The sequence below is a fragment of the Mustela nivalis genome, assembly GCF_964662115.1.
Source record: "Mustela nivalis genome assembly, chromosome: 16".
Lineage (NCBI taxonomy): Eukaryota > Metazoa > Chordata > Mammalia > Carnivora > Mustelidae > Mustela > Mustela nivalis.
In genome coordinates, this window is record NC_139035.1 from 58,058,865 (window position 1) to 58,071,685 (window position 12,821).

General features: G+C 50.8%; 1 protein-coding gene across 5 annotated transcripts in view; it reads left to right on the forward strand.

Annotated features, from left to right (window-relative positions):
- The window catches only part of MTARC1 (mitochondrial amidoxime reducing component 1), a 58,274-nt gene that overhangs the window by 16,694 nt on the left and 28,759 nt on the right, over positions 1 to 12,821 (forward strand). The window contains exons 5-7 of one of the 5 annotated variants that reach the window (XM_082703037.1): positions 2,325 to 2,386; positions 2,487 to 2,558; positions 5,945 to 6,206. In XM_082703037.1, coding sequence (XP_082559163.1) covers positions 2,325 to 2,386; positions 2,487 to 2,558; positions 5,945 to 6,185 — 375 coding nt within the window. In that variant the 3' untranslated portion in view covers positions 6,186 to 6,206. Of the gene's footprint in view, positions 1 to 2,324; positions 2,387 to 2,486; positions 2,559 to 5,944; positions 6,207 to 10,212; positions 12,104 to 12,821 lie in introns of those variants that run through there. The other 4 variants (XM_082703038.1, XM_082703039.1, XM_082703040.1 and 1 more) reach the window with 4 other exon arrangements.

Here is a 12,821-nt window from a genome sequence, read left to right on the forward strand (position 1 = left end):
CACTGATCCTCATCTCGCCCCAGCTGTGGCCAGTAAAGCAGTTTCTCCGGAGGGTTTTCCTTCTCGGGCAAGAGAAAGGAGCGGGGAGGGTTTCCATTTCATGCTCACACTGTGCTTTGCAGCCCTGGGAGGTGAAGTCATCATTCCCGTTTTATTAGGGGGAGTGGGGCAGAGAGGCCTGGGTAGGTGAGCCGGCTCACCCCGGGCTACCCCATGGCAAGAAGTGGAGGAGCTGGGTCTTGAACCCAGACTGTATCAGGGGCCAAAGGAACTCTGAGCATTGCAGGGGTGTGCATGAGGTTGGGGCACCAGATGTGAATCCACCTGCTTCACTAAGTGGCGGTGTGACCCTGGACAGGTCCTTGTACCCCTGAGGCCTCTGCTTCCTGCACACGTTAAATGCTGATGATTTCAGCTGGCCCGTCCCCTGAGGGCAGCTGTCGGAATCAAGGTCCGTAATCTTCGGAAAAGCTCGTAGGCACAGAGAGTGTCCCAGAGGGGTGGGGGAGGGTTTCTGTCCAACAGTCAGAGCGAAGGGGCCTGGCTCAGACATTCCCCCAGCTATGACCGACTTAAGCTTCTTTTTCCCTGCGATCCCTGAGCCCTGGGTCTTGTTGATGATGTTTCCTACCCCAGAGTTCCGAGATGGTCAGTTGTCGATGAATCTGAGTGCGGAGGAGATGGCCCAGAGTAGGGCCTCTGGTTTGGATTCGTTTGACCTGAATCTTGTTCTGGAAGCCTTCATTTCCTTCCAACTCTGAGCGCGCCCTCACTGGGAACATTTCGCACTTTAAGTCAGATGTTGACATGACACTGGCTGAGCTCGTTGTGTCCCAGCGTGTCCGTCATCACGCTGTGAGCTGGCGCCCCCGTGTCCGGCGCGCTGTGTATAGACATGTGGAAAAACAGGGTTGAAGAAACACGCTCCTTCTTCCAAGGAGATCACAGTCCCAGGTGAACAGATTGTGCGCAGGCCAGGAGGACGGTGAGTGCAGGATCGTAGGTGACCCTGGGGTATGACTGACCCACACTGGATGGGAGATGCTGGCCCCCAACGGTCTGCTCAGGCTCCAAGCGTCCCGAGGCTCAGGCCTTAGACCCATTTACATCTCTGGCTTTCCTTATGGTGGACTTTTTTTTTTTTTTAACCTTATTTATCTGTGACTCAGCCCTCAGCCATTTCTGGTGTACCTGAGAGGGACTCTGGAAATACTTCTTTGATGGATAATAAATGAACCCACATTTCTCTTTTTGGATCTTTTATGTTTTTTAATGACCACAGTGCCCCCTGGTGGAAGACACACACAGAACAGGCTGGGGTTGCTCCAGTTCTGGTGCAGTTTTTTTGGACCCTTGTGACACCAACAGTTCAAAGCCCCGCTTTATGATTAAAAACTGTAATACATAGGGGGCGCCTGGGTGGCTCAGTGGGTTAAAGCCTCTGCCTTTGGGTTGGGTCATGATCCCGGGGTCCTGGGATCAAGCCCTGCGTCGGGCTCTCTCCTTGGGCTGGGGGCCTGCTGCTTCTGCCTCTCTCTCTGCCTGCCTCTCTGCCTTCTGTGATCTCTGTGAAATAAATAAATAAAATCTAAAAAAAAAAAAAAAACCTTTAATACATAATAGCAAGAATGAGACACACTCTTAGAGTTAAAATTCTGAGTCTGCAAGTCTCTTTCTGGCTTGTGACCAACAAAGGCCTGGGGAGGTTGGTTTTAATTTAAGAATTTTTGTCTCAGGCAGCCTGTGACAGGGTAAGAAGTTCAGGGCTATGATCAGATGTCCTTTGTCTCCTCAGTGTCTTCCTTCGAATCATTCCCTGAGTCTCCTGACCTGTCTTTTGTGCCTTCTAAAGTCTCTGTTCTGGAAGGTTCTATTCAAATCCTATCTTTTCCATAAAACCTCTGCCAGGGGAGATGCAAGGTAAACCTACCAGTGCCCTCAGGGTCTAAATCCCCAGAGGAGGAGGACAAGAACAGGTTAGGGCGATCCCCCTCCAAACCCTTTCTCTCTGTCTCCCATGCCCTCTGGGGGCCCCAAGCCTTCCATTCCCACCTCCTCAAGCCCAGTGGCAACTGTCGGGGGTGGGGGACTTTCCACCACAGTGTGACCAGTGGGAGCGGAGAGAGCCTTTCACATCAGGAAGATGAACAGACATGTCACAGGCGGAGAGGGGACAGGAGGGTGTGTGGCTTCTCAGGGCTGACGTAAACGTCTGCCATCTTGGGCGGACGGGACTCCATTGGGCGGCATGTCACGTGAAGTCCCTACATGGTCAGGGTGAGGTCTCAGAAGGGCTCAGAGGAATTTTGTGCTTTGTCCCCTAGGATTCGTGGGATGAGCTGCTTATTGGTGACGTGATAATGAAAAGAATAATGGCTTGTTCCAGGTAAAGCTTCTCCAGCCCTGGCCAGGAGAGGGAGGGGCGGGCCAAGGCTAGTCCTCTCTGCCCCTTGTATGATGTTGTGTGTGTGTGTGTGTGGTTCCAGGTGCATTTTAACGACAGTGGACCCGGACACCGGCGTCATGAGCAGGAAGGAGCCTCTGGAGACCCTGAAGAGGTAGGACTAGGCAGCATGATCTCTCTAGAAGCTGTGAAAATAGCACCAACAGTCTTCAAGCTGAAGGGGGTCCCAGTGACTGGGTAACTCGGGCAGGATTCCGGGGGGCCGTGGTTCTATAGGGCCTGCTGGCACAGATTGTTTGATTTCTCATCTGGAGTTCATGATTGAAGCCAACCCATTAAGAAATGTGTTGTTGAGGTATTTTGGCAAATTCTATTATGTAGTGAGTATTAGATGATACTAAAAACCTGTTAGGTGTGATAATGGCATTGTGATGGAAGAATTAACCCCATATATTTTGGGGAGGGGTGTTGAAATAAGTAGGGAAGTGTCTGGGGTGTGCTTATGTTATTCTAACAACAACAACAAACAAAGGTCATGTGGAAAAATATGCCAAATCTTGATTAATAGAATCTGGGGGATAATTACAGGGGGATTAATTAAGTGCAGCATTTCTACTTTTATGTTTACTCTAAAATACTCATAATAAAAAATAAAAGAAATTTTAAGTGAAAGGTACAATTACAGAGAACAAGTTTAGACTGCATAGAAAGATAGTTAAAGTAATGTGGATTTTCATTTTATTTTATTTATTTATTTTTTAAAGGATTTTATTTATTTATTTGTCCGAGAGAAAGGAGAGGGCACAGGCAGGCAGAGTGGCAGGCAGAGGCAGAGCGAGAAGCAGGCTCCCTGCCAAGCAAGGACTCGATCCCAGGACCCTGGGTTCATGACCTGAGCCGAAGGCAGCTGCTTAACTGACCGAGCCTCCCAGGCATTCTAGTAACATGGATTCTTAAAAGCTGATTACAAAATAGCATGTATAGTATTTTTTTAATTTGATTTTGCTTTTTAGTTTTTTTTTTTTTAAATTAAAGATTTATTTATTTATTTGAGAGAGAGCGAGCAGAGGACAGGGCAGAAGGAGAGGGAGAGAGAATCTCAAGCAGGCGACCGTGACCTTGAGCTCATGCCTGACCAACAACAGTCAGATGCCAACTGACTGAGCCCCCAGGCGCCCCCTGATTTTATTTTTTAAAATATACAAATGCACACGAGTGATAAAGGTCTGAAAGTTTATAAACCAAAATGTTAATGGAGATGCTCTTGTGGTAATGGAATTAGGGGCAAATCTGTATATTCTTATATGTAGTCTTTAGACTTTCTGCAATCAGCTGTGTTACTTTTGCTAAAAGGGCAGTTCAGGACCTGAGCGCTGCCGTGGTGGTATCTGCCCACTGTGGGGCTGGACGGGGGCTGTCGGGTCTCCTCTCTGCAGCTCCCGAGCAGCCCTGACTTGTGTCCCCAGAAGCTCGAAGAGAGGGGGAGGGGAAGGCATGGAGTGCAGTGGCGGCTGCTTCAGGCAAAGCCCCGGAAGACTTGGGCAGGAACGCAGTTGGTGCCATCTGGCTTCAAAACCGTCGTGGGAGAGCACAGTGGGGGGGTCTGTGTGACCAGACTCACTGCCCTGGAATGGGAGTCCTGCCGCCTGCCCCCCGCCCCAGCGCTTACCCCCACGCCCCCCATCCTCTCTCACAAACCTTGCAGCCTTCTTGGCCCAACCATTTAGTTTCCTTTGATCAACACCAATCTTTTTCTGCCAGTCTTGCTGTTCCAAAAGCTACCCTCTGGCCATTCCTGGGCCGGCTGAAGCCCTGGGGTAGATGGCTGTTGTCCCAGCCAGCAAATCCCCCCAGCCATGAGGCTCTGGGCCTGCCCCCAGAAGCCAGCACCCATAGTCTGGGAAGACGGTGTCCTTCATGAGGGCCAGGCCACAAGGCAGAGAAGCTGGTCGGGAGTAAAGTCAGACAAGCTGGGTGGAGGGGGCTTAAAGGAGAGGCATTCTTGAACTGAAAAGCAAATGGCTGCTTTCCACTCGGGTCCCCACCACTCAGCATGGATTTGCCAGAACATTCCAAGAGACGGTGCAGACCAGCCTAAGGCAAATCTCATCATTTTCAGGGGTGCTGTGTATTTCTCAATCCTCAAAACAATGTGAATTCACTTTCTTGTTTTCACTTAATTTTATTACTTCATATTAAGAACTTATTAGGACAAATCATTTGAGTTTTGTACATTTCACTCCATGAACATCTCCCCCATCAAAAAAAAAAAAGTATGGAAAATTTTACCTCTAGGGGGATGATGTACCAGCTGAACTGTTTAGAGATGAAGTCCACGGATGTCCGTGAGTTATTTGGAAATGCCAAAAAATTATAATGCATTGATGGATGGATACTAATGTGATCAAGGAAGTGTTGTAAAGTGTTATGGGTAGTGGGGTGCGTGGGTGACTCAGTCAGTTAAGCCACTGCCTTCAGCTCAGACCATGTTCCCAGGGTGCTGGGACTGAGCCCCACATCAGGCTCCTGGCTCAGCAGGAAGCCTGCTTCTCCCCCTGCTTGTGCTCATTCTCTCTCTGAAATAAATAAATAAATAAATAAATAATCTTTTATAAAAAAGTATCATGGGTCGAGTCCAGGGGGTTGGTAAATGGGTGTTTGCTGTAAAATTCTTCTAACTTGTTCACGTGTCTGGGAATCGTAACACTCCTATGCGTGTTGGAACATTAGTCAGGGGAGCAGGGTTTTGAGAAGCAGCGATGACAGATCAGCTATTCCTCAAACGCTCTCACTCACCGTCGGAACAAAGCAGAATGTGGTCTTTCTACCTCCTTCCTACCTCCTGGTGCCACAGAGGAGCTGCTGGGAGAAGGGCAGGTAGGGGGGGAGCCCCGTTCTGGGAGTCAGGAGCCCCGTGCTCACCAGCCACTCCCCCTCTCGCAGGCCAGGGGGTTCTTCCCTCCGACATAAGCTGGGTAGGACAGATCTGGACGATTCTGTGTGCAAACCCGCTGAGTGATTTTGGGAACTGACCCGTCTCTCCCCACAACATGTGACTCGGTTACCCTGGACTTAGTGTCTCCGCAGGAACCCGCCCTTGAAAGCACTCGGGTGTTCAGACCCATCCCCTGAGTCTTTTTTGCTCGTGTCCATCGGGAAGCTGTGTTTCTAGAACGAGGATCCTGGACCCAAACACAGAGCCAGGGCAAGTAGGTGGGGGTCACAGGAAGCCAGCACAGCCCCCCGATAACCCGCAGGCTTTCTGCCGTCCCACAGTCACGCCCTACTGGCTCCTAATAGCCCAGGAGAGAGGGCGGCCAGGCTAGGGGTCTCCTCCGATCTCTTATGGAGATAGAAATGGCCCTAGATGTAGTGATTTATGCTCTCCCCGGGACAGGTAGCCATAAATCCGGAAGAGAAAGGCTGGGTCTCGTGGCGTAAATCGTGGGAAGCGAAGCAAACAGCTGTGTGCAGAACCCCTCTCCTCTCTCAGGCGAGGGGCTCGGGGCCACACTGCTTTCCCTTTTCCTGTGTCCTCAGGTGCCCAGGGGCTGTGCTGCTTCGAGAAGGCAAGGGAGACCTCTGCCAGCCTTATCCACGGAAGCCTCTTGCTTGCAGGCAAAGCGCGGGGCGGCGGAGCAATGAGAGAAAAAGGAACACGTCTGCGACTGCTGAATGTCTGCAGGCGGGAGGCTCCGGGGAGTCTTTGTCTATAAGGTCCTTGCCGTGGGCAGCACCGGGGAGGCCTGCAGGCTCCTGGGAAAATAGGAAGATGGAGTGATTCTTTCTTTCCTTCCTTTCCCACTCCTGCCCTTCCTTTCTTCCTTTCTTCCCTCCTTCCTGTCTTTCAAGATTTTGTTTATTTATTTTATTTTAGAGAGGGGGAGAGAGAGGGACAGGGAGAGAGAATCCCAAGCAGACCCCACTCTGAGTGCAGAGCCCGACACGGAACTCAATCCCATGAATGACCCTGAGATCGTGACCTGAGCTGAAACCAAGAGTTGTACGCTCACCCGACCGAGCCACCCAGGCGCCCCCAGTCTTTTCCTTACTAAGGGAGAGTGATTTCCACACTGTTCTCTAGGGCTTAGAGTGGTGGGAGCCTGTCACTGCTGCTTCCCCAACTTCTGGCTCCTAATAGAAAGAGGAGAGCACGTTTGCTTTGTGGATGCAGAAATTTTGTTGGACACATGAACACTTTGACATGAAGGACATTTGCCCCTTGTGTTAGGCTGTGTTGAGCTAAAGACTGAAAGCTGTAGGGGTACTCCTGGGGGAGGAGACAGACACCCCCAGCCCCGTGTGGCTCTGTCACCAGCTGCCTGGGTGACCTCAGCAAGCCGCTTAGCTTCTCGATGCTTCAGTTTCCTTAATGGTAAACACTGGGCTAATAATACCTCTCCTGGCTGATCAGAATAAGTCAATAAATATGCTTTTTAAAAATAGGTGATAAAATATTGTATACAATGCCCATGTAGGCTCTGGTTGTTGATAATCTTGGTCTATGAACTTGATACCATCTGGGAGAGGGAGAAGCCAGAAGCTACTTCTCTCTGTTTTCTGAAATTACAGATCTGCTCAGCCTCTGAGGCTTCTCTCCCCTGAGCTGCCTTCACAGGACTGTTTCATTCTTTTTTTTTTTTTAAAGATTTTATTTATTTATTTGACAGAGAGAGATCACAAGTAGGCAGAGAGGCAGGCAGAGAGAGAGAGAAGGAAACAGGCTCCCTGCTGAGCAGAGAGCCCGATGCGGGACTTGATCCCAGGACCCTGAGATCATGACCTGAGCCGAAGGCAGCGGCTTAACCCACTGAGCCACCCAGGCACCCGGACTGTTTCATTCTTAACCTGGCCATCAGGTTAGTGGGTTTGTGAGGCCTCGGAAGTCGCCTGTGCCCCAAGGCAGGGACCCAGCGGTGACCAGAGAGAGACCCTGCTTATCGTCATGGCTGAGGGCTTTGGCCAGTAACTGAGCAGACCAGGCAGAGTAAACGATGGGCAGGGCTATGCAGGTGGTGTTTCCGCTCCCACCGCACCCTTCCAGGCTGGAGACCCCTGTGTAAGTGCAGCAAAGTGGCTTGGACCTCCTGTTCATTAGAGTAGTTGTATGTTTCCTATTCATTGAAAAGGAAAATGCATTAATAAAGTAGCTTTTAAATGAGTTCGTAGTTTATTAATTACCCTTGAACAAAATCCTAGATGATCCCGGGAAGATAGGACTGTTTGCAGTCTGTCGAGCAGAGAGCTTGGTGTGCTCGGGCATTCGCAGAGCGCTCGCAGTACCCGCTTTTGCCCACGAGGGGTCGCCGATGATCTCGTTAATGGGGGCTTCCGAGAGCCTGCAGGGGGGCGAGGGCTGGGGAGGCTTGTAGGGGAAGGCGGGCCGCGCAGACAGCTGACTCCCCGCAGCCACAGAGCTTCCCCAGTTTCTCTTCCGAGGCTGCGAAATGGCCTGCCACCGGCGAACCAGGTGACCAAGTCTGCGGTCCTACAAACCAACTCGTTCGCCCCACTTTGTGCTGTTTAAGGGACTGGGCTGGAAGGGGCTGGGGGAGTCTCTGTGGGCGGTTGATGGGAACAGGCAGGTGGGACCCACGAGTGGCCTGCCCCTGTGTACAAGAACTAAGAGTAGCCGGCTCGGTTCTTCTCTGGTCTGTGCGTGTCCCCAGGTAGCACGGAGATGACCAGGGATCAGTCACATTCCTGATCAGAGTAAGGCATATAAATATGCCAGAAGCCGGCCACTGTGGGTGCAGTGGCCAGACCCCGCCTGACCGCTGGGATCTGTGCTCTGGGGCATGCTGGTTCCTCCTCTGAGGCTCAGCTGTGAAATGGAGAGAAGTCACATTCTCACCTAGGCTTGTTTGTAAGGATTAGGAGATTGCTGTGTGAGTCCTTCAGAACTTTCAGGGCCCCCTCCGGCCCCCCCCCACCCCGATAATCGGAGTTGGGGAATCAGGCTACAGGACTCCGATCCTCTCTGACAGACACAGACCCTAAAATGTCGCTGGTGTTTTGTGCTGGTGGGAGAGGCAGGTGAGGGAGGCACCTGGGCTCCCGGGGTCCAAGGTCATTGCAGGGACGTGACTGCTGAGCTTGGGGCGGCGGGCAGGGGGGAGTGGGGCAGGGGGAGTACTCAGGGTGAGGCAGGGCAACCTGGAGCAGCGGCTCCTGGCCCTCACCTATCCGCCCATTGCTTATTTGTTTGTTCAGCCGGCCTTGTAGCAGAGGCCACAGTGAGCCAGGCTCTGTAGCAGGCTCAGGGAGGCCGCAGGGACTGGGGACCGGGACCCGGCAGGGCACCTGCATCCTGGTGAGGAGCCAAGGGTCCCAGAAGGAGCCTTTGGATTTGATCAGCTCCGGTTTCTGATGCAAAGAACAAAATAAGGACTGGGATGCCACACAAGCTTTCTTTTCTTTTCTTTCTTTTTCCTTTTAAAGCACTGTAGAATGAAATGAAGACTTTCTATAAAAGTGTTTGAAACAGGAAGACGATATAACGGTGGAGCTAGCTTTGTTGAGATACTGAAGGAAAACTTGCTCCTGGGTGGGGGGTTTGGTCGGGGGGGAGAATGTCGGCATGTTGTTCCCACTCACTCTACCTGGGGCTGCTGGTGTTTTCTGCTGGGCAAAATGTTCGTGCTGGTTCTGCTAGAGGCTTTTAATCACTCACGCATTCATCCATCGATGAATGGTTGTGGGTCACTGGGGACGTGTGGGGCCCCGTGCTGCGTGTGAGCAGTGCCACAGAGTTCGTCTCCGCTGCTGCTCTCCAGGGACCCTCTGTCTTGCGGACGGACAGACGTGTGCCCTGACTGCAGGACAGGGCATGGGATTGTCCCGGGGCTAGGCAGGGACACGCTGAGGATGGGAAAATTACTCCTGGCTGGGGGCTCCTGGGCTTCCTTTCTACGAAATGGGGCATTTGAGTTGGACCTGGAGGGCGAGGTAGAATTTTAACACATGGGGAAATGGAAGAGAGACATCTCACGGGAGCCAGCTAAGTACAAAGCAAGATAAAAGGACTTTGAGGGATCCAGTGGAGAGTGACGCAGGTGCAGGTAAGGGCCAGAGGGTGACAGGTTTGAAAAAGCTGCTGGGGCCCGGTCGCGAGCCTTGCATGCCCTGCTGAAGGGCTGGAATGTTATTCTGCAGGCCCTGGGGAGCCATTGAAAGTGTCCGAGCTCGGGCATGATTAAGACCAGAGCAAAACTAAGAACATCATATAGTGCAGCACCAACAGTGAACTGGGAGCCGGGGAGCAGAGAATGAGGAGAAGAGGGTGGTTCAGAAGTTGTCACAGTGATCCAAGCGTGCTGGAAGCAAGCTGGTGGCCGTGGATGAAACCGTGAGCAGATCCAGTGATGCAGGGCAGGATTTGGCAACTGTGGACAAGCGGTGGAGAGTGAGGGGGAGGGGGTACTGCAGGCTTCCGGGGCTCCAAGCCTAGGGCACTGATGGGGATGCTGGTCCTAGTGAGGAGGGATGTCTAGGAAGAAGAAAGGTGGGAACATGTGTCTAAACCTAAGTACCTTATTGCTTAATGCTGCAAATGGGAACATTCCAGGGAGGAAAGATGTGGGCGTCTGGCCATGGGGGTCTCTTCTGTAGTTTGTGCCCGCAGGCAGGCTGCTCCCACACAACCCCAGGAGGTGCTCCTCTGTTAGACTTTGGTGGGAATGGTGCCCCCTGGTGGCCCTCTGGGGGGGTGGACATTTACCTTAGCCGGGAAGGAATCGTGGCTGTTTGAGCTCTTCCTCCTCCTGTCTGTTCGGCTGTGACTCACGGCGATCTTTCTCCTCCTGCAGCTATCGTCTGTGTGACCCTTCTGAGCAGAAGCTGTATGGAAAATCACCTCTCTTCGGGCAGTATTTTGTTCTGGAAAGCACAGGGACCATCAAAGTGGGAGACCCTGTGTACCTGTTGGGCTAGGAGTAGGAATCGTGTTCTGGAATGTCAGATACCTTTGAAAAAATGTCCTCAAAAATTGCCAACGCTGGAAGCGAAGTTCTGGAACTGACGCCTCAGCATTTTCTTGAGGTCTGTGACTTCCAAGCATTTTGTCTTTTGGACTTCCTGGTGCCTCAGTGCCCCCCCCCCCCCCCCACCGCCAGTGCCTTTGTGTAAAGCAAAGAAACGTAGTCATGATAACTTAAGAGGACTTCAGTAAGTCGCTTAATGATGAGAAAATTCTGGAAACCCCTTCTGTAACGGTGACTGTGGGGTCTCTGCTCCTCCTTTTCCATTGACCTATTCAGAGGGCTAACCTCTGTCATCTCGTTACCACTTCGTAGGGAAAGAGAAGAGCAAGAGGAAGAGTGGGCAGTTGAGGGGAATGTTCTGGAAAAATGCAATGGACACAGACTAGCTCCCCAGATAAGGCTGGAGGGTCACATCGCTTTTCTCCTCAAGCCCTAGGCTAGCTTTTGAGAAGGCAGAAAGAGCCTGACTTTTGGGAAACAATCGAGATGTTAATTTTCCAGGGGTCATCTTGGACCTTGCTCCTCAGACAATGTCTGCGCAGGTTTGATGGATCCTTCGTAGCATGTGGTGTGTCTGGGCTGGAGAGCAACAGGCATGTCAGGGTAGGAAGTCAGCTCAGAGCAGCATTGCTGTCAGACTCTGATATGGAACATGTGAAAAGCAAGACAAAAACTTCCTCGCCTTGCAACAAAATATCAATACATCTCATTAGTAATCCCAAAGCTTTCCCAACATAGGAGAGTGGACAGTAGCCCTAGAGGGGGAAAGACCCCTAGTTTGATGTTGTCTGAGAGGCTGTTTAATGTTGCCCAGGGAAATGATGGGGTCCCTATTTGCAGAAGAGCCAAAAGAAGGGACCAGAAGAGGATGCCACCTAGTGGTGATGAATGGTAGCTCAGCCCATGCTGTGGAAAACTCTGAAAAAATACCCGTGGATGGGTTTTAATTTTCCATCTCTGAACTTTTTTTTTTTTTTTTTTTTTAAAGGAAGTGGGGGTACCCTCCAGGTGCTCTCTCCTCCTCAGCTGTAAATATTTAATTTCTTAAAAGCTCTCAGGAGGTTAACTGTGTTGTCACAAAGCCCTCCGGGATCCTTGCTTGTCCCATCAACTCATGACTGGCACGCCACCTTAGCTCATGACCAGCTACGCGTCCTCAAATTCAAGGTGAGAACGTTCTGGAGGCCACGGATGAGAAGAAATGTGATTTTGTGATTTGAAATAAACCACTGAGAACCTTTCAAAGGAGAAAAAGAAAGCATGCTCTAGTTCATTAAAAAACAACATCTGGGGCACCTGGGTGGCTCAGTGGGTTAAGGCCTCTGCCTTTGGCTCAGGTCATGGTCTCAGGGTCCTGGGATCGAGCCCCGCATTGGGCTCTCCACTCAGCAGAGAGCCTGTTTCCTCCTCTCTCTCTGCCTGCCTCTCTGACTACGTGTGACCTCTCTATCTTTCTCTCTGTCAAATAAATAAAAAATATCTTTAAAAAAAATTTAAAAAACCCCAACATCTAGGGCGTCTGGGTGGCTCAGTGGGTTAAGCCTCTGTCTTTGTCTTAGGTTATGGTCTCAGGGTCCTGGGATGGAGTCCCGTATCAGGCTCTCTGCTCAGCAGGGAGCCTGCTTCCCCCTCTCTGTCTGTCTGCCTCTCTGCCTATTTGTGATCTCTCTCTGTGTGTCAAATAAATAAATAAAATCTTAAAACAAACAAACAAAAATCTAATCTTTCTACTGATCCAATGATTTAACTCTAAGTTGGTGAACCATTTCTTTCTTTGGCATTTTGTCCTTAGGAGCTGACCAAATCATGAAAAAATGTTCCCAAACTGTAAGTAAATGGTAGCTACTTTGACTAGTTTTGGATATTACTAACTTCTTGGCACAGAAATCAGACTCTGAAGCTGACTGATGTGAATGGGCAAAGCCAATAATTCTGCCACCTGACCAGACCCGGGTCTCTTACAAATGGACCTGCTCACACGCAGCTTCCCCAGGTGAACACTCATCTTTGACGGGCTGTCAAGGGTACATGCTTTTTACCAGAAGCTGTGCATTTTCCATGTCGGTTTTATAAAAGAGGTTAGTAATCATTGGAATCTAGCCTAGCTCTGAGGTAACATTAGAAGCAAACAGGTGCCTACGTCTCTGTTTTCTGGTTTGGTGAATTCTTGCAATTTGTGTTTTGCACACTTGGCGTGATGTGGAGAATAAAAACAATCCGTCAGGTAATCTGGCCCATCACCTTCCGCGATAAATCCACTTTATGCTGAAACTACAGATAGAGGCAAAAATCAGAGTTCAGCAAGTCACATTCCTAAGGGGACCTTGGGACCCCATGGCAGAATGCACACAGGATTTAAGAAACCAGGTGAGTATGAACTCAGGGCAACCAAGAGAGAGACAGCAGTGAGAAACTCAGGGTTGGTTTGGTGGCAG